The sequence below is a fragment of the Manis pentadactyla genome, chromosome 1, assembly GCF_030020395.1.
Source record: "Manis pentadactyla isolate mManPen7 chromosome 1, mManPen7.hap1, whole genome shotgun sequence".
Classification (NCBI taxonomy): domain Eukaryota; kingdom Metazoa; phylum Chordata; class Mammalia; order Pholidota; family Manidae; genus Manis; species Manis pentadactyla.
Genome location: NC_080019.1, coordinates 18138034 through 18161170, shown reverse-complemented (window position 1 = coordinate 18161170; position 23137 = coordinate 18138034). Strand labels below are relative to the sequence as shown.

At 43.3% G+C, this 23137-nt stretch overlaps 1 protein-coding gene across 7 annotated transcripts in view; it reads left to right on the top strand.

Annotated features, from left to right (window-relative positions):
- ZNF827 (zinc finger protein 827) overlaps window positions 1-23137 on the top strand; it is a 162295-nt gene that overhangs the window by 29852 nt on the left and 109306 nt on the right. For 6 of the 7 annotated variants that reach the window (XM_057492486.1, XM_036888971.2, XM_036888976.2 and 3 more), the window contains exons 2-4: window positions 622-1641; window positions 10532-10704; window positions 16238-16718. In XM_057492486.1, coding sequence (XP_057348469.1) covers window positions 622-1641; window positions 10532-10704; window positions 16238-16718 — 1674 coding nt within the window. Of the gene's footprint in view, window positions 1-621; window positions 1642-10531; window positions 10705-16237; window positions 16719-23137 lie in introns of those variants that run through there. The other variant, XM_057492523.1, reaches the window with a different exon arrangement.

Sequence of the window (23137 nt, the reverse complement as noted above, 5' to 3'; positions counted from 1 at the left end):
TGTTGTAATATATAATAAATCATAGGTAGGCATTATCTACATTGTTTGATGAACTTTAAAAAAATCAGTTGCCTCTTATATCAAACCTGAGATGATGGAGTTAGAAAGCGGGGAAGTGGCTCCCACTGCCTTGGGGCTCATAGCCAACATTTTCCCACTCTGCCAGGCTGCCTCCGTAATTCTGACACCATACTCAATACACCATGCTGCATTTTTCAAGGTGACACACTTCTTTCCGTTTCCGTCACTGAAAATAGCAGTCTCCTCATCCAGTTACTTTTTTCCCAGATCCATTTTTCTCTCTCCTCCTCTTCCATTTTGACTTATCTGGAATAATAAATTGTCATTATTATAAGCTGGAAAATAATGTTAGGAAGATTAATATATGCTGCTGGGGGCGTGTGTCTTACCTTTGCCTGTTGAGCCTTGTCCCTTCGGCCAGACCTATGCCAAGACTGTCTGACGCGGCATCTGACACGTTAGTAATAGTAAGGTTGTGTCTGTCTCACGTGGTTCTTGGGTGGAAGGGAACAGGGAGCATGTCAGCAACTCCGTTTGAATGTCTACAGGCTTGCTTGTTGCTCACTTTGGGAGTAAACCTGGTCTTCTTAATTCCCCCAGATGTTAGTAGGCAGGAAGAGGCGGAGGGAGAACTCAGTGAAGGAGAGCACTGGTATGGAAACTCCTCAGAGACTCCATCAGAAGCGTCCTATGGAGAAGTGCAGGAGAACTTTAGGCTGTCCCTGGAGGACCGGACACAGCAGCAGTCCACCTCCCCCGACACCTCCTTGGGCAGCGCGACCCCCAGCAGTCACACGCTGGAGCTGGTGGCGCTCGACGGTGACGTCCTGCGAGACTCACTGCAGTGTCAAGACCACCTGTCCCCTGGCGTGGCGTCTCTGTGTGACGATGACCCCCCAGGCCCCACCAAGCCCCTGAGCAGCAACCTGAGGCGGCTGCTGGAGGCCGGGTCCCTCAAGCTGGGTGCCACAGCCACGGCCAACGGCAGGGTGGAGTCCCCGGTGACCGTGGGCGCAAACCCGTCCTTTTCCCCGCCGTCCCACCATGCCCAGCAGCTCAGCGTTCTCGCCAGGAAGCTCGCCGAGAAGCAGGAACAGAACGACCAATACACTCCAAGTAACCGTTTCATATGGAATCAAGGTAAGTGGTTGCCACACTCAACCACCACCTGCGGCTTGTCCCCAGATTCAGCCATCCTGAAACTGAAAGCGGCAGCCAACGCCGTTCTGCAGGACAAATCTCTCACCAGGACTGAGGAGGCCGTGCGATTTGAGTCCTTTTCCTCCCCTTTTAGCTCCCAGTCTGCCAGCTCCACCTTGGCAGCTTTGTCCAAGAAAGTCAGCGAGAGAAGCTTGACTCCTGGCCAGGAGCACCCGCCTCCGGCCAGCTCTTTCCTTTCCCTGGCCTCCATGACCTCCTCGGCGGCCCTCCTGAAGGAGGTGGCAGCGAGGGCCGCGGGGAGCCTTCTGGCCGAGAAGCCGTCCCTGGCGCCCGAGGACCCCCCGCCGCCGCCCTCGGAGAAGCAGCAGGAGAAGGTGACACCGCCGCCACCGCCGCCGTCCTTGGAATTACTGTTACTCCCAGTTCCCAAGGGGAGAGTGTCTAAGCCCTCCAACCCAGGTACGGAATCTTTCATTTCCATCGTCGGGTAAGTCTTTTTGGTTGTAAACTGCGATGTTTACCTCGTGGCCGTGTTCGGTTGGGTTTCCCACCTGACCTGAGGCAGGAACCAAAGAGCAGGACCCTAGGAAATACCGTAAGCATGCAGCGCCCGGGGTCTTTCACGTAGGTATTACAAGGCTTCACAAATAGCTTCATTTTTGAAAGGTAATGAATAATCTTACAGACATACAGAACTCCTCCCTTTCATATAAATAGTCTTTTTTTTTTTCTTACCAAGTTCAGTCTCGGCCCATACAATATATATTTAATGGGGGGAGATAAAAGCATCTTCGTCATGGAGTTCATGGCATCACTGAACATGGGCGGTGGGGGGAACCCACTGGTTTTGAAACAGTGGACGAGGGAGAGCCCACCTTCAGTGACCTTCATGACAATGGACTTTTGTTTGTATACAGTAACTGCTCTGCCCTAATTTATCACACTGTATACGTGCATATTAGCATTTTCGCTGTTTTTGTGTGTGTGTGTGTGTGTGTGTGTGTGTGTGTGTAATTTAAGCCTTTTTCACTTATCCTGTTCTTCTATCCTTGATCGTGTACGAACTTTAAGGGGTATTATCATTCAGACATAATCAAAGCATTTCCCACAAACGCTTTATTTTGTTCAAATCCAATCAGATTCTGAAGGAATGCGCATGTGGAAAATGTGAATTGTCAGTTTTCTTGTGAGGGCGGTTTTCCAAAGGAGAAGTCACTGTCTTATACAGAGCCTTGATGTTCACAGTTAACTCATCGGAGGGAGGGATTTAGTCACTTGAGTTCTCCAGTGGGAAGATCATTTCTTGTCCTGGTTAGTTTTTAAATGGTGTGCATGGTAAATACATGGTCCCAGGGATGGATGGAGTTTCTGACATTTCTCGAGGATATACTGCCAGACCGGGACAGGAAGTAGACTCTATGTGTTCTCATCAGTGTAAACATTGCCATTGTATGTGTCTAGCCAACTTTTGATTATTTGCAGTCACATTGATGAAAAGTGCTTAGAATGGCAAACAATTTACTGAACGATCGCAGCTAACATCAGTTTGATGCGTTTATGATAAATTTCCATTTAAATTGCTGAGTGAGCTATATGCAGTAATTCTAATTACTTTACAACTTGTGTAAACAGCAGAATAGAACCAGGGAGATGGATATCTGGAACTTTCATGATTCTAAGTGATCCAAACCGTTCACTCCAGTTTCTGAAGTGTCAGTGAGATCCTGACATGTTTCTCAATATGAGTTTCATGTCTCCTTACATTTCACCTGCCGTCTGGTGAAATAAAGAGAGAAAGGGCTAAAATTAGGAAACCAGGAGAAAAGCAAAAAGAGCTGGGTAATTTTACAATGGAATAAATCACTCCTAATTTATAGAAATTTCATTTAGGGGTAGCAGCATAGAGGTATGGCTATATGTAAAATGTAAGTTTATAAATATTCTATCTGGTTATTGAGTAAATGTATTAATGGTATTTACATTGTACATTCATCTGGATGCTAATTACTTGGGAAAGCTGTGCAAAAATTAATAAAAACCTTTAATTAGCTGAAGACTTGGAAAGAGGTAACCGATAAAACTGTGGCTTCTGAAGGCAAACATAGTGGCTTTCCCTTTTAAAGTGTCTCAGGTATAACCAGCAATAGCTGTGAAGTGTAATTTTTTTCCCTCAAGTGACTGGATGCATATAAAGATGAGAAAGAGGCCATGAACTTCCAGTGTAAGGTAGACTTTTTGCCTGGTCTGTCTTAGAAAATGCACCCAAGGGAAAATGTGTTCCCTTTTTGTCTTAAATGCACTTAATCCATGCGAACATCTTAGCGAGCTTCTCAGCAGAATTTAATATGGAGATCTATAAGAAACTGTTTTTTCTTTTCTTTTTGCTGAATTTATCCTATTGATGAAACACTTAATATTTCAACCGAGAATGTTTAAAATGTTCAAATTGAAAGAGGAGAGAAGGGAACTTCTTAGATCAGGGCTCTGCAGCCCCCTGCTGAATGGTTAGTGCCTGTGTCCTGTTTTCTACATGCCTCTGTTCACAACCCAGGACTTGGTGAAGCAGCGCCATGGATGACTATTGTGTTAAAAAACGTCACGTATTTTGTAAAACCCACCCAAGAGGAAAGGTTGCTTTGAAGAAAAATGCAGGGGCTCTTGCAATGGTCACTTGAAGAATGTTCTGAGCCGTCCACGTGGACCTGTCTACATCTAAGTTCTGTTTGCTATTGTGTGGATTGAGAATTAGAGAGGGGGTTGCCTCTGGGCTCCTTTAAGTTAAAGTGGATGGCATCACGGTCCAGAATCCTTACTAGATTATGGATTAATAGGAGGTGATAGAATATCTCATTTTGTTCTTTGTCTTTATATCAGGGAGAGATTATCTGGTTGCTGATAACTTAATCACTGCATCTGAGGAGTGGAAGGGAAACTGGGTCTTCACCTGCCCCTCCCTTCAGCCTTCTACCTGCTACACTTGGTTTTCAGGGCAAACCTGGGGGCCAAGTTCAGATGTAACTTGACTTAACCTAGAAAATGTTATGAGACTGTGGTGAGAGCTATCACCCATGCTTCTAAATATTTCTCATTATTATTATTTTTTATTTTACCTTAGAAATCTCCGTTGAATTCAGAACAGATAGATGGACTGGCTTCTTGGAGCAGGGAAAAGGTTTCTGCTGCCTATTAAGTAAATAATAACCATAAAAATCCACAAAAATAAACTACACACCACCCTGCTTTCCAGCAGAGCTTACAATTTAAAGCTGTTTCTCAAAATGTTGCAAAATGGGGCAAAGAAAGTTGATTGTAGAGTTACAAAGAGCGATATGCTAGTAAAGTCAATCCCATATTAAGTAACTAAGACACCAGCATTTCTTTGACTTTCTTTAGGTCAAGGGAAGTCCAAACCATGGGGAAAAAAAGTGTCTTCTAGGTCTGGCCTTATTCCTCTTTTCTGAACAGGATTCAGTTGTTGCCTGGGCATGGTGTATTTAATTCCTTAAAGAGTCTACCACTCGATAGCCTTTCACCCTGCAAGAGAGACGTGACACTTGAGGAGGAGGTTTTTTTTATGTGACCCTGCACCCCAGCACACGCTGCACTGCTCCTCTGAAAGGGGACATGGTAGAGAGAAGATTACGTCCGTTTGCTATAAAGATAAATGTCACACATTGACTCAATTCTCTTTGAAGCTACTGTTCTGTTACAGCTCAGAATAAAATAAATGGTTTTTATTTTAAGGACAGAGTTTCTTATAGAAAGCCAACAGAATTCCCGGGATGCTAGGCTCCTCGTTAAAAGAAATAACAAGGAGAGTGTCAGAAAGAGGGTCTCCAAAATATCTTATTCTACTGAATAAAATTTAAATATACTCAGAAGCAAGCTGGTCTCCTGCAACTGAGGGCTAAAGAGTAGTATTTCCTGGGTTAATAAATAGGGGTTTTCTGGATGCTGTTTTCTTTCATAGTAATGGGATATTATTAAAATTTATCACAAAAGCATAAAAAGTCCAGAAAGTGATGTAACTTCTCCTGCTATTCCCATTGGGTCCATGGTTATTATAGCCATAATCTGAGAATGATCAGAATATAGGAAATTCAATTTTTAAATCAAGACTCACAACTATGTGTCACTGATTTCAATTTTATTTCCTCAGTGATTTTGAACTTAGATTGCCTCTAGATATCATACTTCTCTCTGACTTTTATTGAGTACCTAACCCTTATTCAAATGTACATTGATAATATCAATGTCTTAACAACAGACAAGCCCAGAGATACCCATTGCTGACATAGTTTTTGGTTGCCCTGAAATAGCATTTGAGAGGCATGCCCAAGAAATTCTATTGAAAGATATTAAATCCATGTATATTGTTAGGGGGGAGCATGGCTCATCCTACACAGAGATGCACTGGTAGGTTAGTAGGTCTGGTGTAGACACAGAGATGATGTATGGATTATGCATACCCAAGTCACCTGGCATCTTGAACTCTGATGTTTTAAGGTAAGGTACATATGCAGAAACTACCCACTTGCAAATTATCTTGATTTTCTGCAGAATTCCACAGAAGGTCTAACAAGAAAGAGTTTGATTTCTAAGCCTGCAAAGCAATTACATTTGTTTTAAAAATTCCTACCTTGAATTAAAGCAAGAAAGTTAATAAAACCCTCTGTCCAATAAAGTTTTATTATTGTTGCTCTATGGATTTATAATAGACAATAGGGTGGATCACTGGTGGTGAGGATATTGGCTCTAACCCAACCTTGCCACTAACTGGTAGAAGGATTTTTAGCACACATCTCAGTTCAGTTTCCTTATCTGTAAACTGAGTTGGTTGGGACTTATCTCCAAGATTCCTTCTTGCTCTAAAATTCCTTGCATTTACTTTCTGTTTATTCTTTAATTCTATTTGTCTGTCAACTTAAAAGAAACATAATTTATTTTTCTATTTTTGAATCAAATGTGTTGTTTCTTAAAATTCACTATCAAATCTCCTACAAGATCATCTCTGCCTTGGGCAGATCTTGTCCATTGTAAATAGTTTAAACATATATTATTGTACTTAATAGTGCAGTCAGACTGTATGCATTTTTAATATAGGTACTCCAAGTTCATTTTGGAAATAGATGAGGCATAAGTACTTGAACCTTTCTCTATTCATACACCCACTCATTCATTCAAGGTGTGCACTGACATACTATGTGGAAAGTATGCACTCTTGGGCTAACACTACTTCCACCTGGACTTACTGGCTCAGTAAGTTTCCTGTCCCTTTTCCTTCCATTTCCAGCACTGTCTGGTATTTTCTTGATCCAGCCCTTTCCAATTAATCTCATTACAGTCTAACACACATTTATTGATTTCTGTATTGTACCGGCACTGTTTTGGGTGCTGGAAACACAAAGGTAAAGACTTTCAGCTCTGCCCCGGCCAGTTCCGCCTCTGCCCTCTTCTCCCCTTTGACCTTTTCCAACTTTCTCTTTTCCCTGCTGACCTGAATTTGACCATCAGAGCTAAGTTTAGCCAGACCCTACCTGAGCGGCACAGCAGACTCCTGTTCCTGTATTTCCTCTTGGCTCCAGTGACAAACTACCATGTCAGGCCTGGCTCTGAGCTATGTATTTATGTGATGTCTGTGCTTTAAATTTACACCTGCTCTGACGGCGAGCTTTCTGCTTTGGAGGATCTGACTACGTTTATTGTCACTGCCGTTACTACAACAGCTACTACCAACAGCTTCCATTTACTGCGTGACAGGTGTTTTACACACATTTATTATCTCTTTTATTCCAATAATATTGCCTATAAAGAGAACATGTTTTCTCCAAAGAAGCAAATGAGCAGCCATCCATCCCACTGGTCTATTAGATGTGGTGGGATTTCGTTTTATTTGCAATGGTCCTAACTAGCTAATGATATATTTGGGGGAAGCTGTTTATCAGACAGTTGTAAACTAGGTAAAATTATGAACTGTTCAGCCCTGTTGCCTCCAGAATGTGTGGCTCAGTCTGAGGAAGTGGTCATATTTCCTTAGGTTCTAAATTTGAGTGAAATTTACAGTTGTCAGTTCTTTGAAAAGAGTTTGGCATTCCTAACAGTAAGTACATCCTTCCCTTCCCTTCTCTGGAGTAGTGGACAACATCATATACATGTGAAGTGCATCCTACTAAAATATGAAAAATTGTAATAATTAAAAATGCAAATGTTACCAGGGGAGATTAACGGCCAACTTTGAAAGTCGATCACTGTATTCTAGTTACGTCTATCATTTGGCTTCTGTCTTCTTCCTTTCCTGCCGTGATAAGTTAAAAATTTCAAACAGTTACAGTAGCGAAGCTTTGGAACACATCTCTGGCAGTTAGTTTCTCTTCATTATGAGAACTGTGATTTTTTTTCCCCAGTCAGTCCAAGCACACCCTAATTTGTACACACTTCACGAGTATTTTGGTGTTAATTAAAATCAAGGAAGCATAGCTCCAAAATAAAATAGACTTATATGAAATACTAATGTGCAGGTTTAATGTAGTGTACTTGGGAATATATTCACAATATAGACTAAGTGATTAGGGTCCAGGCTGGTGGGGGGTGGGGGAGTGTCAGAAAAAATAGGAAGTATATTGGACACATTAGGCAAAACAAAGTGTTTGGAGGAAGCTGGCAGCGTTCCTTTTGTCAGTTAATGCCTTTTTATTACCTTCCTGTGATGTGCCATGAAATCTCAGGTCAGTGGAGGACATCTCAGAGTTTCTGTCCTCTCCCAGACAATTCTGTGAAGTTAGGCAGCTTAGGTTTAGATATGGGAAATACTTCCTGAGATATTAGTGGCAGTCTGTTTTTGTATCTCTTTCTTAACACTTTGATGGTCTTACAACCGCAAATAGACATCATCATTGTTTTTCCCCCTCTAGTATATGACAATAACCTCACCTAGGTGCCTGATGTAGTCCTTTCTCTCAAATCTGTTGTTCTACATGTAGTCCTTGTGATCAAGATGCCAAAAGGGAGGAAATGCCAATAAAGAATAGAAAATGAGAGGCCAAATTAGGGATAGGACTCCAGGTCAGCAGAGGCAACCAACAAAAACAGGAAGCAGGGCAGCTCTAGTTGGGATAATAAAAAAGTGTGTGGATAAGCCTCTACATCGTGTGCTTTTCCTAGAGTAAAAGGAAACTGTCCCCACCCCATACCCCAATCAGAAAAGGGGATACTTGTGATGGAACACAACACAAGTACAATTTCCAGACTTGAAGGGTGTATTTATAGAGAAGAGATTCTTTTTCAAGGCCCTTGAAAAGGTAACCAGTATAGTATCCCAAAACAGCATTTTGGGAATGCCCAAACTGTACCCCAGAGCCCTTCTGGTTCCATTCATTTTAAGTGGTCCTTTGCATATAGAGACTCAGTTGATTCAATGAATAAATGATGAGATGATTTTAGAGTTTATACAGGAGACTACTTCCTTTTAAAATGATGAAAGTAGTGTGTGCGTTAAAAAATGCAAATAGTACAGAAGTATATAAAGCAGAAACAAGTTTCCCTCCCTGACCATAAATGAAAGAAATATCATTTTTTTGTTTTATTTCTTTATCCCATTCTTCCTACTACCCCTCTTTTTTGCTCAGGTATTTAAAAGCAAATCCATTTGCTTGTAAATATTGCCATATGTGAATCCCTAACAGGTAAGGATTAAAAAAAAAAAATAGCTACAATACCTATCGTCTCCTCTAACAGGGTCAACGCTTGTTTCATGATGTTATGAACACCTGGGCTGTAATCAGTGTGTCCTAAAATATCTCAAAAGGGTCTTTTTATAATTGCCTTATTCAAATCAGAATCAAAACGAGCTTTATATCTTGCATTTCCTTTATATGTCTCTTAAGTGTCTTTTCACCCATAATCTCTTCCCTTTTCAAAATGCCGCTTGTTGAAGAGACTGAGTCATTCATCCTGTAGTATTTCCCACATTCTGGAGGGACTGAGTCAGTCCCTTTGGTGTGTTCTACAGATTGTTGTTTTAATCAGCTGTATTTCTATAAACTTCTAGTTATATAGAGGCTTGATCAAATGTTTCATAAGAATATTTCGTAGGTGGCTTATCTAGGAAGTGATAATGTCCATCCCATTTTTAGTGATGTTAAGATTAATGAGCGGTTTTAGGTGTTGTCAGCTTGATCCATCCTTTATAAAGTTCCCTGTCCACCTTTTACCTCATGGTTTAAGCAGCAACTGATTCCCATTTTTTATAAAACAAAAAGAATACCACCCTAGACATATAGTTTCATATCTTCTTTTATCCACTAACTTTAATGTCATAGACCTGTTTCTAAATCAACATCTGTAGATGTAGCTCATTTTTTAAAAAATGGCTTCAAATATTTTATGAGCGTATTACAACTTATTTAAGCAGTTTGGAAATATTTCTGATCCCTTATGATTAAGAGAAGGAAGTCTAAGTCTTCAACTCGACTTGTTTTTATTTCGTATATCCTCAAATTGTGAGAATGAGCGTGGCACTGAGCGATGTGTGTTGATAGACCAACGCAGTGACACAACAAACGCCCTTGCCTGAGAGGATGGTGGAGGAGAGGGTGCCCTTAGCTTTCCTTGGAGGAAGTAGTTGGTATGTTTGCCTTCCTGAAAAATTGAGGCATTTGTGGCTGCGTCACTGTAGCCCTTCTCAAAGTGGACAGTGGGTCCGGTCACAGGGCAGAGGAAGGCAGCGTGTTTTGTTAGTGGCAACCAGAGGAAAAGAAATAACAAGGTGAAAAACCCTGACCTTAAGATCCCCTGAAGCCTAAATTGGTGGCAGCATCAGCTCAAGCCTTAACCAAACAAGTCAACCGTGGGATCCTAAAATCTGTCTCCTTCGGAGCTTAGTTTGTGAGGTTTATGATGGCTGTTTGGTCTTCGGTGTGGTGCAGCACGTATTTCTTGCCATTTTCTAAGTTTAGGAATTCACAAATGGACTCAAGTCTGGTGGTTTCCTTCACAAAACAAAGCAAAGCCTCTGGAGTCAGGCTTCTCTGGGCTAACCTAGGGCAGACCAGGAGCAGCCCCTTTGTGGATGCCCCCCTGAGCGTAGGGAGGGCCTTTGGGAGAAGACTTTCACGAGGCAGGATGATCAGATTTTGAGAAGTAGAACCCAAGTGAGTGTAACGAGATGGATGCAGGTTTCTACCTGAAGAAAACCAGTAATGAAATTTCCTTGTGGATAAAGTCTCAGAATCACCAAGAAAAAATACCAAATCATTTTGAGTGGTTCTTTATGTAGCAGTGCATGTGAATTTGTGCGGGATGCAATGTACCATTTTGTTTTCCTTAATTTTCCTTTCTTGCTCCTCCCAAGCCTCCGAAGAGGAAAGCGGAAAGCCTTTCCAGTGTCCAATATGTGGTTTGGTTATAAAAAGGAAGAGTTACTGGAAGCGGCACATGGTGATTCACACAGGTTTAAAAAGTCATCAGTGTCCACTCTGTCCATTCCGGTGTGCTCGCAAGGACAATCTCAAATCCCACATGAAGGTAAGCCAGCCGCAGACGGGCCTCGCGGAGAGCCTGGGCTGTGGCACACATGGTCCAGTGCAGGCGGCTTCTAGGCACGAGAGGGACCACTGGGGGGTGGCAGTGCTCACTGTCCCAAAATAAAGGGCAACGCAAATGAAGCACGTTGAAAGGGGCTCCTTGTAAAAGGTCTTCCCGAGCATTTTACCACCCAAAACTTTAAGGCAGAGAGAAACTTCAATATCCAAATAATATACTTAATGTAGAGCCATCCTTTCCTCTTAGGCAGTGACAGCCTAACCTGGCCTCGCATGGCAGCGTATTTCTGGGGCTCTCGGAGGAAGATTTTGGGAAGGGCAAGAAGCAGGGTGAGTCAAGCACAGAAAAGGCTGCTGGACCTGCACCCCAGAGAAAGGGTGCTCACACCTGCTTCTCTGCCTGGACGGACTGCCCTCCTCTGCTCTGGCTTTGCTCACCAGCTTACGAACCCGGGGGAGCATACAGAGACGCCTTAAAGTAGGTGTGAGGACAATGAAAGACCCCCAGGCTTTAACTTTCACCCTGGAGGAGGCTTGGGGGCCATTCCTGACAGGAATGAGTCTTCCGGAGGCTGTCGGAGTTTGAGCTGTTCTAATTCCCAGGATCACACTTACCAAATATCTAAGGACGTTGTTTTCAATGTCCTATTAAAAACAGTTGGGGGCTTGCTCCTGTAATAAACACATAGAGAATTGAGTAGACTGTGTCATTGGTATGTGAGATGGGGAAAAGCTTAATCATCTTTTTAGCAGACCACATTAATACTAAGGGTTTTCTCAAATTCAAGGAGCGAACTCATGAAATCAAAATGACACAGGCTTTTGCATTTAAATCTTGTGCAATGTACTAGCTAAGTGGCCTTTTGCAAATGAATCTTTAGAGTCTGAATTTTCTCATCTGTTCAATGGGATGGCAATAATTGTCTGGCTGGATTGTCATTAGTATTTACGGAAGTAATATTAGCCAAGTATCTGACACAGAAATGTTTAGTGATAGTTACTTAATTTCAATACCTATCCTTAAAACAACTTAACGATAATATTTTCACTGGTGTTTTCAATATGGTTTGATTGCTGACATTGTTTATCAAGTTTTTCCTTTCCTGCTGTAAGAAGTATAGTGTATGTATGTGGTTCATTTTTTTTCAAAACCTTGTAGTCACTGTTCAGAATTGCAGCACTAAAAAAGAGTGATCAGACAGAATCTCTCCTTACTTTGGAAACAGCCTAGAAGATTAAAAAAAAAAATTACATCCATGATGTAATTTGTTTTCTGTCATTTGCCTTTCTCTCCTGGGAGTAGCATGCCCTTCATCTTCAGAATCCATTGAACCAGTTCTGGTTGGTTGGTTTTGCCGAGCCCACTTCGTCCTGATTTTAACCGTCCTCATCCTCTGTCACCTCTTCCCAAAGTAAAATCTCCTATTTTACACCTGTAAAGTGGATTTCATTAGCAGGGTGAGACTTCAAAAGAAATGGCTTTAAGATGAAAATTTGTTTTCATTACTATGTCCTACGCTCTGTTTAGAAATCAGGTCTGGCGAATTTAAAAGCTTCAGTGAGCAGAAAACTTGCATCTAGCCTGACACCTTGTAAGCTTGGTTTCATCTCAGGGTCAGTTAAAACAACCTATTTATAAACCCGTGGGAAAAAAAAGCTGGGTTTTCAATAGCAGAAACTACTGACCCTGAAACTACAGGGAGATGAGTTGGGTGCCTTGATGATACAGACGGTCGTCCATGGCACTGTTACAGATGAGAGCTGTGAGGGCTTTGCGGGTCGTGAGGTCTTAGAATGCTTTCAGAACAAATCAATAACCAGTACAATAAAGCAGTCGTGTGAAATTACTACTTTATTCAAACTCATGGTGTCCTAACCTGTTGAGCTACGACTCAAGCTTTTGATACAGGAGGTGTGAGAAGGGCTCATGCAAGTTTAATTTTATCAGATGGTGTATTCTTTCTTTTCTCTGCTCTCTGCATCACGTATGGTCTGTTTTCCTTCTCTAATTAAGGAATTCATGATTTTATTTTGATGAGACATTTTGCTAAATTTTGCAAATATAGTCCACTTAGAAATATTATGGCTGTGGTCTTAAGAATAGGTGTCTTGTGCTACATTCACCAGAGACTGTAAATATGGATACATTTTCTAAAAGGAATTCTGCCTAAGAAGTGGGGGCAATATAGCCTATAGATTAAGATCTCAAACTGCATGATCAGAAAAACCTTAATTAGAATCTCAGTTGCACACAGGGCTTTTAATAGCTGTGAGACTTTGGGCAAATCGTTTAACCTCTCCGAGCCTCCGTTTCCACTCATGGAGATAATCATACAATCTATCTCATGGAGTTGTTGCAAGAGTTAAATGAGATAATGGACATAACACATTTAATACAGTGCCCAGCATGTGGAAACACTCAGTAAATGTGGCTAATGTAGTAATTATTATCCAAAAGCCATCTGAATATATATTAATGTTTACATTTAGAAATAAATTAATGACATGGTATAAAAATTACTCTAAATTTTATTGCATTTCTCTTTCTGTGATACATTTTTAGTGTTCAGAATTTAGAAAAACTGAGAAACAGAAAGAATATAAAATTAATCCTCAGTGCCATCACACAGGAATAACCATATTATTCTAATGCATATCCTTCTATATTGATTACATAGGTTTATTTAAGAAAAAATGGGATTCTACCTTATTTCTTCAACAAATATGGTATTTACTGTGTCCTTCTGGGCTCTGGGCACTGTGCATTTTTTAAGGTCTGACTTTCCTCCTCAATATAACGTGCAAACGTTTTTATGGGAAGCTGTGAAAGGAGCTTGTAAATGCCTCCAGCTTCCTCAGGGTTATCTTAGATTTCCATTAAGTCTTTTACAACTTTTCCTGGATGAGTGAGCATACAGGAATTAAATGCGAAATTCATAAGCTAAAATTGAGCAGAAAAGGTGAAGAGGAGTGCTGAGATAACACCAGCGAAGTGATGGCCAGAAACTGGGCATGGCTCAGAGCCCTGAGTTCTGCCGGTCTCAGGCCTGCCATCTAAGGAGCAGTGACTTCTGCTTAAGCGCCTTCCTGCCCCAAGGGACAGAGTAGATGTTTCCCCAAGTTTCCTCCTGTTCATCTGAAGGCTACCAGGAGACTCACCCAGTGATTAAGAGCACCTTCTACTCCCCTTGCCCCTTAGGGTGTGAGATGGGTGCTCTTGGTGTGAAACCGTCAGTCAGTAAGTAGGTCTCAGCATGGCCTGGAGAGAATGATATGCTTTAGACAAGGCTTTCTTCACATTAGCAGGCAAGGAGGGATTTTAAAGCCAAGGTTAAGCTACAAAGAATACACATTGTAACAACGTGTTTTTTTGTTGGAAGAGAAGGGAAGAAACTGCGTTGGGTAGAGAGTGCTAATTCTCTCAAAGGCCCACCGTGAGATGTGTAGCTCCTTTGGGAGGGTGTAGCTCTGAAGAAATCGTCAGTGGGAAAGTCAGCACCCTGTCCACTCTTTTTCCTTCAAACAGTCACTGATCTTTTCCACGACTAAATATAGCAAGGCCAGGATAAGGTGGGGAGGAAGCCTCGTGAAATACTTACATGCGGACTCTTTGTAATGCAGGGCCGCCTTTTGATTTTAGAACGTGGGCTTGCTCTCTGTCCTGTCCCTTCTTCCAGAAGCTGCTTCCGGAGCTTCAGCTCTCGGATTAGCGCCTCTCCCCTCCTGGGTCGGTAGATGTAAGGACACTTCTGAAACGGAATCTGCCCCCCACCCGCCCCCGCACCGCCCCCGGGACGACCGAAGCTTTCTGCCTCGTGACCTCTACCACCTGGTTCCGAGGCGTGCTTTTTGACAGCACCTGTCTGGGTCCTCTGGGGCTGTGACCTGGGGCCCCCGAGGTGCCTGCTTCTGGGTGAATTGGGTGGAGGACATGTTGGGGAACTGGGCTCCAGAGTTAAATCCCTTTGTTGTGAAAAAATAGAGAGAGGTGATAACAGCCAGTGACAAACCTGTGAGACCCCGCCCCCTCGCCCCTGCTCACCTGGCAGAGCAGAAGCTTTTTAATGAGCAAGCCTTTGCTGCAACTGAATTTAGGTTTATATGGTTAGTTCAGTTGAGCAGTCCATTCTTTGGGGGACCCTGAATTTCTTCTGTTGTTTTTTTCAGAAAGCCACAGTGGGGTGCTGTAGCAACAGGATCTCACCATTAGCTTTTAATTTCTTTGCTTTTGTTGGTCACTTAACATTATTTAAAAGTATGTTTTGGCTGGTGAATAATGCTTTTGGATTGCATTCAGAATGCATAAACAGCTGTAGTAAAATGTGCTGTCTTGGAAGGGACAGTAAGCCTGCAAAGCAGAATGGCCAGGTGGTGCTGTGGACTATCGAAGTAGCCTTTAACCTTTGTTAGACCTGGGTTCCAGTCCCACTTAGGTCACCACCAAAAACTAAGGTGACACTTTTGCTTTGGTTTTAAATGCCAATCACTTGTTTGTCCAGATGCTGTAACTCCCCAAATCATTTGGCCCAAATCTACACAATTGGCAGTTTCTACACGAGGGAGGGCCAGTCCTGAAATAGCAGCGTGTAGCAGGTCAGCGCTGAAGTCCATTGGCAGAGATGCATGGGGAAGTTACAAGCTTTCAAGCACCTGCCAGCCCTGAAGCCTTGCTCGGGCCAATGCAATGATTTCCTCACTTTGTCAAGCACTAAATTTGGTAGGGACAGGAAGAAAGAAGTTTCTTGCAATCTTTACAGGTATGGGGCACTCAAGACTGGAACTGTAGTTAAAAGTCTGCATTCTTCCATTGCAGACATGAGAATCTGGAGCATGATACAACTGCGTTTGGAAACTCCGGTTTCATCTTGCTGAGAAGGCTTAGTGGGGATCAGACCTTGGCTTTTCTCCCACTGTACTTTCTCTATATGTAATTTTGCTCAGGCCACTTTCTCGGGGGACTCAATTTCCCTGTCTATGAAACGGGAATACCCTTGGAGACATTCTTTTCCACATTCTTAATTACCTAGAAAAGCATTTTGAAAATTGAAATTATGTTTGTAAACATAACTAATTCTCCAGGTGACAATAATTGAATACATGCAATGTATCATTACTGTGAGAGGAATGACTTGATAGGTTACCTCTCTTGACCCCCAACTAATGTAAGTTAGCATTATGCTGTGTTTATAGTATTTTCTCTGAAGACATCAACCAAGATCAGATGACTAGACTATTAGGAGGATATACGCAGAATGGCCTCTGTTGGCAGACAGCATCCTCAGTTGCGAGTGTGGCTCTGATAATGGACTCTTAACCTATGTGGACCCACTTCATGCTCAGGCTTGGACCTCATTACCTGGAGCACAGTAATAAAATGGCACCTCTGGTTACTTACTTTATTTGCTGGGCCAGCCCCTTGTACTGGGAGGAAATTGTTGACGGATAGCCTGGATATACAGGAAGGCGTTTTCCATAAGCACATGGTGGATAGCTGATTCTTCTTGCTTCTTTGTCAGGTTCATCAGCACCAGGACCGGGGAGAGACTTTTCAGTGCCAGCTATGCCCTTTCACTTCCTCACGCCACTTCAGCCTGAAACTCCACATGCGTTGCCATCAGCACTTCCTGAGGACAGAAGCCAAGGTGAAGGAGGAGATCCCAGACCCAGATGTCAAGGGATCTCCCCACCTCAGTGACAGTGCCTGCCTGGGGCAGCAGAGGGAAGGAGGAGGGACAGAGCTAGTGGGGACCGTGATGACGTCCAGCACTCCAGAGAGGACTAGCCAGGGTGGGGCTGGCGTCTCGCCTTTGCTGGTGAAGGAGGAGCCCAAGGAAGATAACGGCCTGCCAACCTCCTTTACTCTGAATGCTGCCGACAGGCCGGCCAACCACACAAAGCTGAAAGACCCCTCCGAGTATGTGGCCAACAGTGCGTCAGCATTGTTCAGCCAGGACATCTCTGTTAAGATGGCGTCTGATTTTCTCATGAAGCTGTCAGGTACTTGAATAGGGTTGTATTCTCTCTCTCCTCTCTCCTTTCTCTACCCGTGTTCTCATCTATAAAATGAGCTGGTAGGGAATAGATGATTTCAAGGTCTCTAAATTGTCACTGTTGGAACTTTCAGACATTTTCTCCTTGACTTTTTATTTTTTGCAGTCCTTTGGAAGTAGGCGTTGCTGTGGTTTGGGTCCAGGAAAAGTAGGGTCTGTCAGTCTCCCTCTGCTGTTACCCATCTTGGGTGCTTGCAGGGGAGAGGTCCCAAAGGGAACCAGGTTGGTGACAGCTCTGTGTGGCCTCGGGCCCTATTTAACTTGTCTCTGCCTTGAGTTCTTTAAAGTGCTGGTATAGAATGTCTCATTTTGCGATAGTCGGGTTCTTCAGTGTCTTAATTTTTAAAGGACATATGTGTGGGCACTACCATGGGGAATCACAGGGCTTTAAAATTTGAACAAATGCTAAAGATTATCTTAAAATATTTTTTTCTAGTGCAAAACTTTCTACTGTGGAAAACTTATACTAAACATGAAATTCACTGATTTAACCATTTTAAAACATCCAGTTCTTAGTCATTAAGTGCACTGACATTGGTGTGTTCCCCTCACCCCGTTCATCTGCAGACCTTTTTCATCTTCCCACCCTGGAACCTTGTACCCATTAAACTGTAGCTCCCCATTCTGTCCTCCCTGAAGCCCTTGGTGACCACTATTCTCCTTTCTGTCTCTGTGAATTAACTACCCCTCATGTAAAGTGAAACTTTAAACAAATTTTTGTTTTAAACATTGTTTTCCAATGGCCCTGTGCCTTTTGGAAAGGAGATGAAGTATTGCTGTAAAAATGTATCATTAATGACATCATTTTCATCATCAGATTGCACATGATGCTGCTTTTAGTTTTTGTCTGTTTTTTTTTTTTTAATTTCTTTGGTTGAGTTGTGGAGTTGGGTAACCGGTGTAGAGGCCTTGGGGGACTGTTGTTTTTCCTGACTTGTTTTGAATGTTATTGCAGGACTGTGCTTCTGCTAGTCATTACATTTTTTAAAGTATGGCTTTAAATTTCAAAAGAGAGGCAGAGGGTGGGAAAAGGTCGGCTGAGAATTGGTTCTGTCTTTCAGTGAAGATGGCAGTCCCCACGATTTCCAAATGCCATTTCAGCTCTTTGGAGATTGACAATACCCTTTTAAATGGAGAATAATTGGTCACCGCCTTCCTTTAAATGGACTGCGAGTCGCATTTCACTAAATGTCATTGCCAGGTGAATTAGAGGCTCAGCTTCACTCTGAAGTCCCTTTGCTAACGACCCTTCAGTCAGGTCTTTGGGAATGTCCCCGCCACCCCAGATCTTTGCCCCTCGGGAGCGCATGGCACGAGTTGGAAGAAATGAGGGAAGGTAAGGGATGGAAGTGAGGCGTCAGGAGTGAACTGGGGAGTAAACGAGAGCCAGGAGCCTCACAGGGCCTGGCCGCCTGCAGTGTGCGCTTCGGAGTCCTAGGCTGGAAACGATCAAGTTCCAGGAATTAAAGTGCATCCGACTGTGGCATTTAAAACGGGGGGCTCTCTACTCCTCTCCCCTCCTGCCTTCTCCCTCTTCCATCTCAATCTAGGGGAAATGTGCTTTCAGAGACTTTGCATTTTATATTTAAGCATTTTTGAAAATGGGAAACGCGTGCTTTATTTTTCCTTTTGCCGCTGACCCTGTGGGTTCCCCCTGGTGGTTCTTCCCGTAATGGCCTTTCCTGCCTATATTACAGCAAAAGGGGCTCCTTTTTTGGGCTCTTCTAGCATTCCCAAGGGAAGGAATGCAAATGGCATATTCCCTTAGCACAGCTGAAAAATGGGGGAACATTTCCTTAACAGAGGGGAAAACTAAGTGGGGGTGAGTAACTCTTAGTAAGGGGCTACTCCCTCTACCCAGGACCCCAGGAAGTTTTTAAATATGGAAGAAGGTGAGAGGCAAAGGAAGAAGGATTAGTCTTTGGATAAAGTACTTGGTGTGTGATACGCTACCCCTGCTGGGCTCAGCTCTGAGTGCCCCACATCAGGCTGTAATTAGCTCCAAACCCAGTCTCGGGGAGTGTAAGGTAAGGTGTGCGGCTGCTGAGAACCAAGATTATAAACAGGAAAGACAAGAGGAGAAAACAGCTGGTAGGCTGGAATGAAAAACTGCACACCAAAGCCTTATACTGTGATGTTTTCCCAGTAAGCTATTGATGGGGACTTGTTTACAGTTTGGCAGTCAGAGTATTTACTGACTGATCAATTGGCATAAGAAAAACAGATAACAAATGCACACTATTTATGCAAAAGGCCCATGCAGCTATTTTATGGTGGCTTACTAGAGGTCCTGAAACCTGACTTGTATGCGCTGTTACCTAGCAACCTGTTAGAAAGTCACCAGGGAGTGAGATGCATCGGTAATTTTTTTTGTGTGTGCATATTTGGCTGTAAATGTAAACTTGGTGACTCTGGCAGTACAGACCACAGAAGAAGCTATGTTAAAGGAAAGGAATACATTTTCTAGAGGGATTTTTTTAATTTAATTTCACTAACTCCCTGGTTGGTCAGACCCTATAATTGATAGCTGCTCACTATGGTGCTCAACCTGGCTGTGTCTGTGAATATGATCCCGGGACCAAAGGCCAAATCCCAGGGAGCTGTGGCTGAATTTCTAGCTCTTTCCACCGTCGAATATAGTGTGCTAGTGGTTAGCACTGGGCCCTGTCCCTCGGTGTCATAACAGCGCCATTGTTCTTGCCATGAATTTTCGAGCTGGGCTCTATGCATGCACCTGCTGGGACTGTAGGGTGCAGCTGTTGGTGGGTGCCATGTCTGAGAGTCTCTGTGCCAGCCACATCACTGTGCAGAAACTGGAGCACAGTGACAGATTCAAGCGTGTGCATACCTACTTGTTTCCAAAAGAGAGATGGAAACACTTGATTCATTCTTGCTTGGTTATTGGTTATTAAGGGGAGTCTTTCTTGGTCCTTCAACTATAGCTAAGCGTAAAGATGACTTAATGGAACCCAGTGGGATTAAAAATCACTGGTGGAATGCTGTGTTAAATGGACTCTTAAGTCTTCTCTCCCTCCCTGTTTTGAGGTTTCCTGGTGTATGTGATTGTGGAATTGTTACAGGTTGAGTTTGTACTCCTCTATTCTCATCCCCACCCCAACAAAGAACTGAAAGGCAGAGACACAACAGCGAAGCTCAGTCAAAATTTTATTTGAATGCACTCCAAGGGAGGTGACAGCCAAAGTCAAGGTAGGCAAACTTTGAGGGTGGGGGGTCTGTTTATCACGACCTAGCCGGGAGGCCCTTCTTTGATTGACAGGTTGAGGTCATTTGATTGACAGCTGTAGTTATACACCCATTCCTCGTGGTGCACATGTCTTTTTCCAAAATGCACACAGAAAATCCCATGCAGGGTGGGGGGCAAGGGAGCCAAACGGTAATTTTGTGTTAATAGATTATGATGAGATACGGCTTGGGCGGTTCTTAGTTTTGTTCGATTGTACCCACTTTGGGATCAGGTTGGGACCGGTCAATAGGACAAAGGTTATCTTCCTGCAAAGCCTTTACTGTCTTCACATGGGGTTCCTTACCTGGGTAGAGTTTGGCAGTTTTTTCCTTGAACGTTATCTTCCCCTTCCCTGGCTCTTCCTGTCTATCTTTCTACCTAACAAAATCCAACCCCTTCTCTGAACCATCAATTATTCCTCTGCCAGAACCAGCAGGTTTTTCAAGATTAGCATTGCTCTCCAGAAGCGAGGGTCTCAGGCTCAGTACCATAATTGATTCTGAGAACAGAATGGGTCAGCCCCTGGTGCTGGATTTCTGGGCTGATGGAAAAAGTAATTGTGTAAATTTCATTCAGGGTTGCAGCCTAGCTGAGGGCTTGGAGGGCTGCAGCCCTATATATATTTGCATAGATATTTCTTGGGAGCCAGAAGACATAACCAAGTCATTGCAGGTCGGGCCAAGTGATCTCATGGCCGCGTGACTGGGGGATGTTCCGGGGAGAGGGTCTCACCCAGGCTTGGAGGGCCGGAGTGCCTGCTGCTCTGGGACCACCTCTCCCTCATCCAGCAGTAGTTCTAACCTCAGCAGCGCATTGCACTTATGTGAGGGAGTTCCTTAAAAATGCCAGGGCCCAGCCCTACTCCCGGAAATGAGAATTTAATTGGCCTAGGATAGGTCCTCGACGTTGGTATTTTCATTAGAATCCTCAAATGATTCTGACAGTGCAGCCAGAACTGAGGCTCACTGATGTGGAATATAGACTTGGTACCTGGTATATAGTTTTTTCAGTACGATTTTTCCCATGTGGGTTTTATTTCTCTAAATATAGATCTCCTGAAGGGGCCTGGTGGTGTGAGATGGGTCTGAGGCATTCACCATAGGTCAAGGTTGATATGAATAAAGGCCTGGGTGAGTCATGTCTGTTGACCCCATGTTTTCCCTCGTGGGGCCGCATGACAGAAGAATGAAAAGAAGCATCTTAATGTTCTCCAGATAGAACTAGAAAGCCTCAAGACTCATCTAGAGCATTAAGGAGCCAGGAGTAGCCGCATTAGATGCCTGATTAGAAGTTGCCTACAACGGCTGTACATCATTTCTCTTTCTGAAAAACTGTACTTTCCGAGATATGAAATTTAATTCTAACTCTCCAAATTATAACCAAGCAGTTGACAGAAACTTGGCACCTCAGTTGTTGGCTGGAAATATCTTTTTGTCCCTGGTTTTCCAAAATAAAAGATACAAGTCATTTCAGCTATTTTTAATTTGGAAACTGGCAAACAGATTTTATACTGTCTCCCACAGTATATTAATTCCATAGGATTGAGTCCAAAATAATTTTTAACTAGGAGAATTGGACTTTTCAAAGCAGCGACTTAGGAATGAGTACAAGCTGAGCTGCTCCTGACTTGTTAGGAGCTTAGCCATGAAATAGCACAGGTTTTCTTGTATCAGTGGGAGGAGAGTTGGGGACTGTGTTTGTGTCGTGTCTTGCCATTTCCTTTAGGCCTTTGTCCTGTCACTTCTGTCTACTTCACACCACTTTATGCGTCTGTACAACACAGCCAGTCTGTAAGTGGCAGCTGCCCTATCGTTTGCACTGCTGGAGAAGCAAGGATGGGGGGGTGCCCAGTTAACAGGGTTGTCCTTATTGCCTCGGGGCTCTGATGGACTTTCTGCAAAACCTCCTAACAAAGGAGCCGTCCTGCAAGTAAATGCCATCCCTGTGCCATTCACTCTGTATGACTCCAGTGCCAGCAGCCAGGGGCTCTGCCACCCCATATCCCTAGGTGTGTCTTCCCCAGTGGGATTATTTTTAACAACCTTCCTTTGTATCTTTAGTTTGTCCCTTCTTTTTAACCGCGCCTTGCCTTTATCGTGATGGGCACCCGCTGATCACGTGACTAACATTCCCCTGCCAGAAGCTGCATTCAGAGCTTTTTCCATGCAGGCACCCGAATGCTCTTTTGAAACCCTGGAGTTTATTGGGCCTGGTGGTGGAATGAGAGGGAGAGAGCAACTCCTCTTTTTCAGTGATGCGCTTCTCCATGAGACAAGGACCGATCTGAGTCACAGAAGGGAGCAGGTGGCATTATGGGAAGGTGGGGCCTGCAGTTACGTACACGTACCGAACTTCCGTGGATAGAGACTTTGTGACATTGCTAAATGTTTATTATTTTTCCTTAATCATCACTTATATAGTGTCTACCATGTGCCATTTAACTCATTTGAATTTCATAACTACTCTATATGGTAGGCAATATTAGTATTCCCATTTTACACAGGAAAACTGAGAAATGGACAGGTTGAGACTTGCTCAAATTTACACAGCTAAAAAGCAGCAGAACTGGGATTCTAACGTGGGGGGCCTGGTTCCCGTGTACCTTCCTGAGGCTGTCTGCACCCCAAATCACAAAGGGAAGAAGCAGTGAAACCAGAACTTGGCCCTGTCCTCTGCCCTCATTTGTTGTAATTAGCCAGAACCCTCAGCCTGCAGCCATTCTCCAAACATTGTATGGTAGACATTGGAAGTTGCATTAATACTTCCATTTTTTTAGGAATTATTTAGTGCAAATGCAGTAGTAACAGCAAGGCCACCTTCCATTTCCGTAAAGCTTTAGATCATACAACATATTTACAAATACACTGTCCGGTAACAAGTAGGTAGAAGAGGAAACCAAGACTCGGTGTGAATGACTACGAGGGTCACGGCTGCAATCCAGACCGTGCTGAACAGAATATACCTACTTCTAGAATTACCCTAGGGAAAATTTTTTTGCCTTGATAGATCCTCGGGAAAACGTATCAAAGTCTATTTTCTGCAAAAGTGAATTCAAGTAATTTTCTTCCTTCCCTCAGAAGTACATTTTCTTCTACCTACCGCTACTGCTACTGTTGTCACTA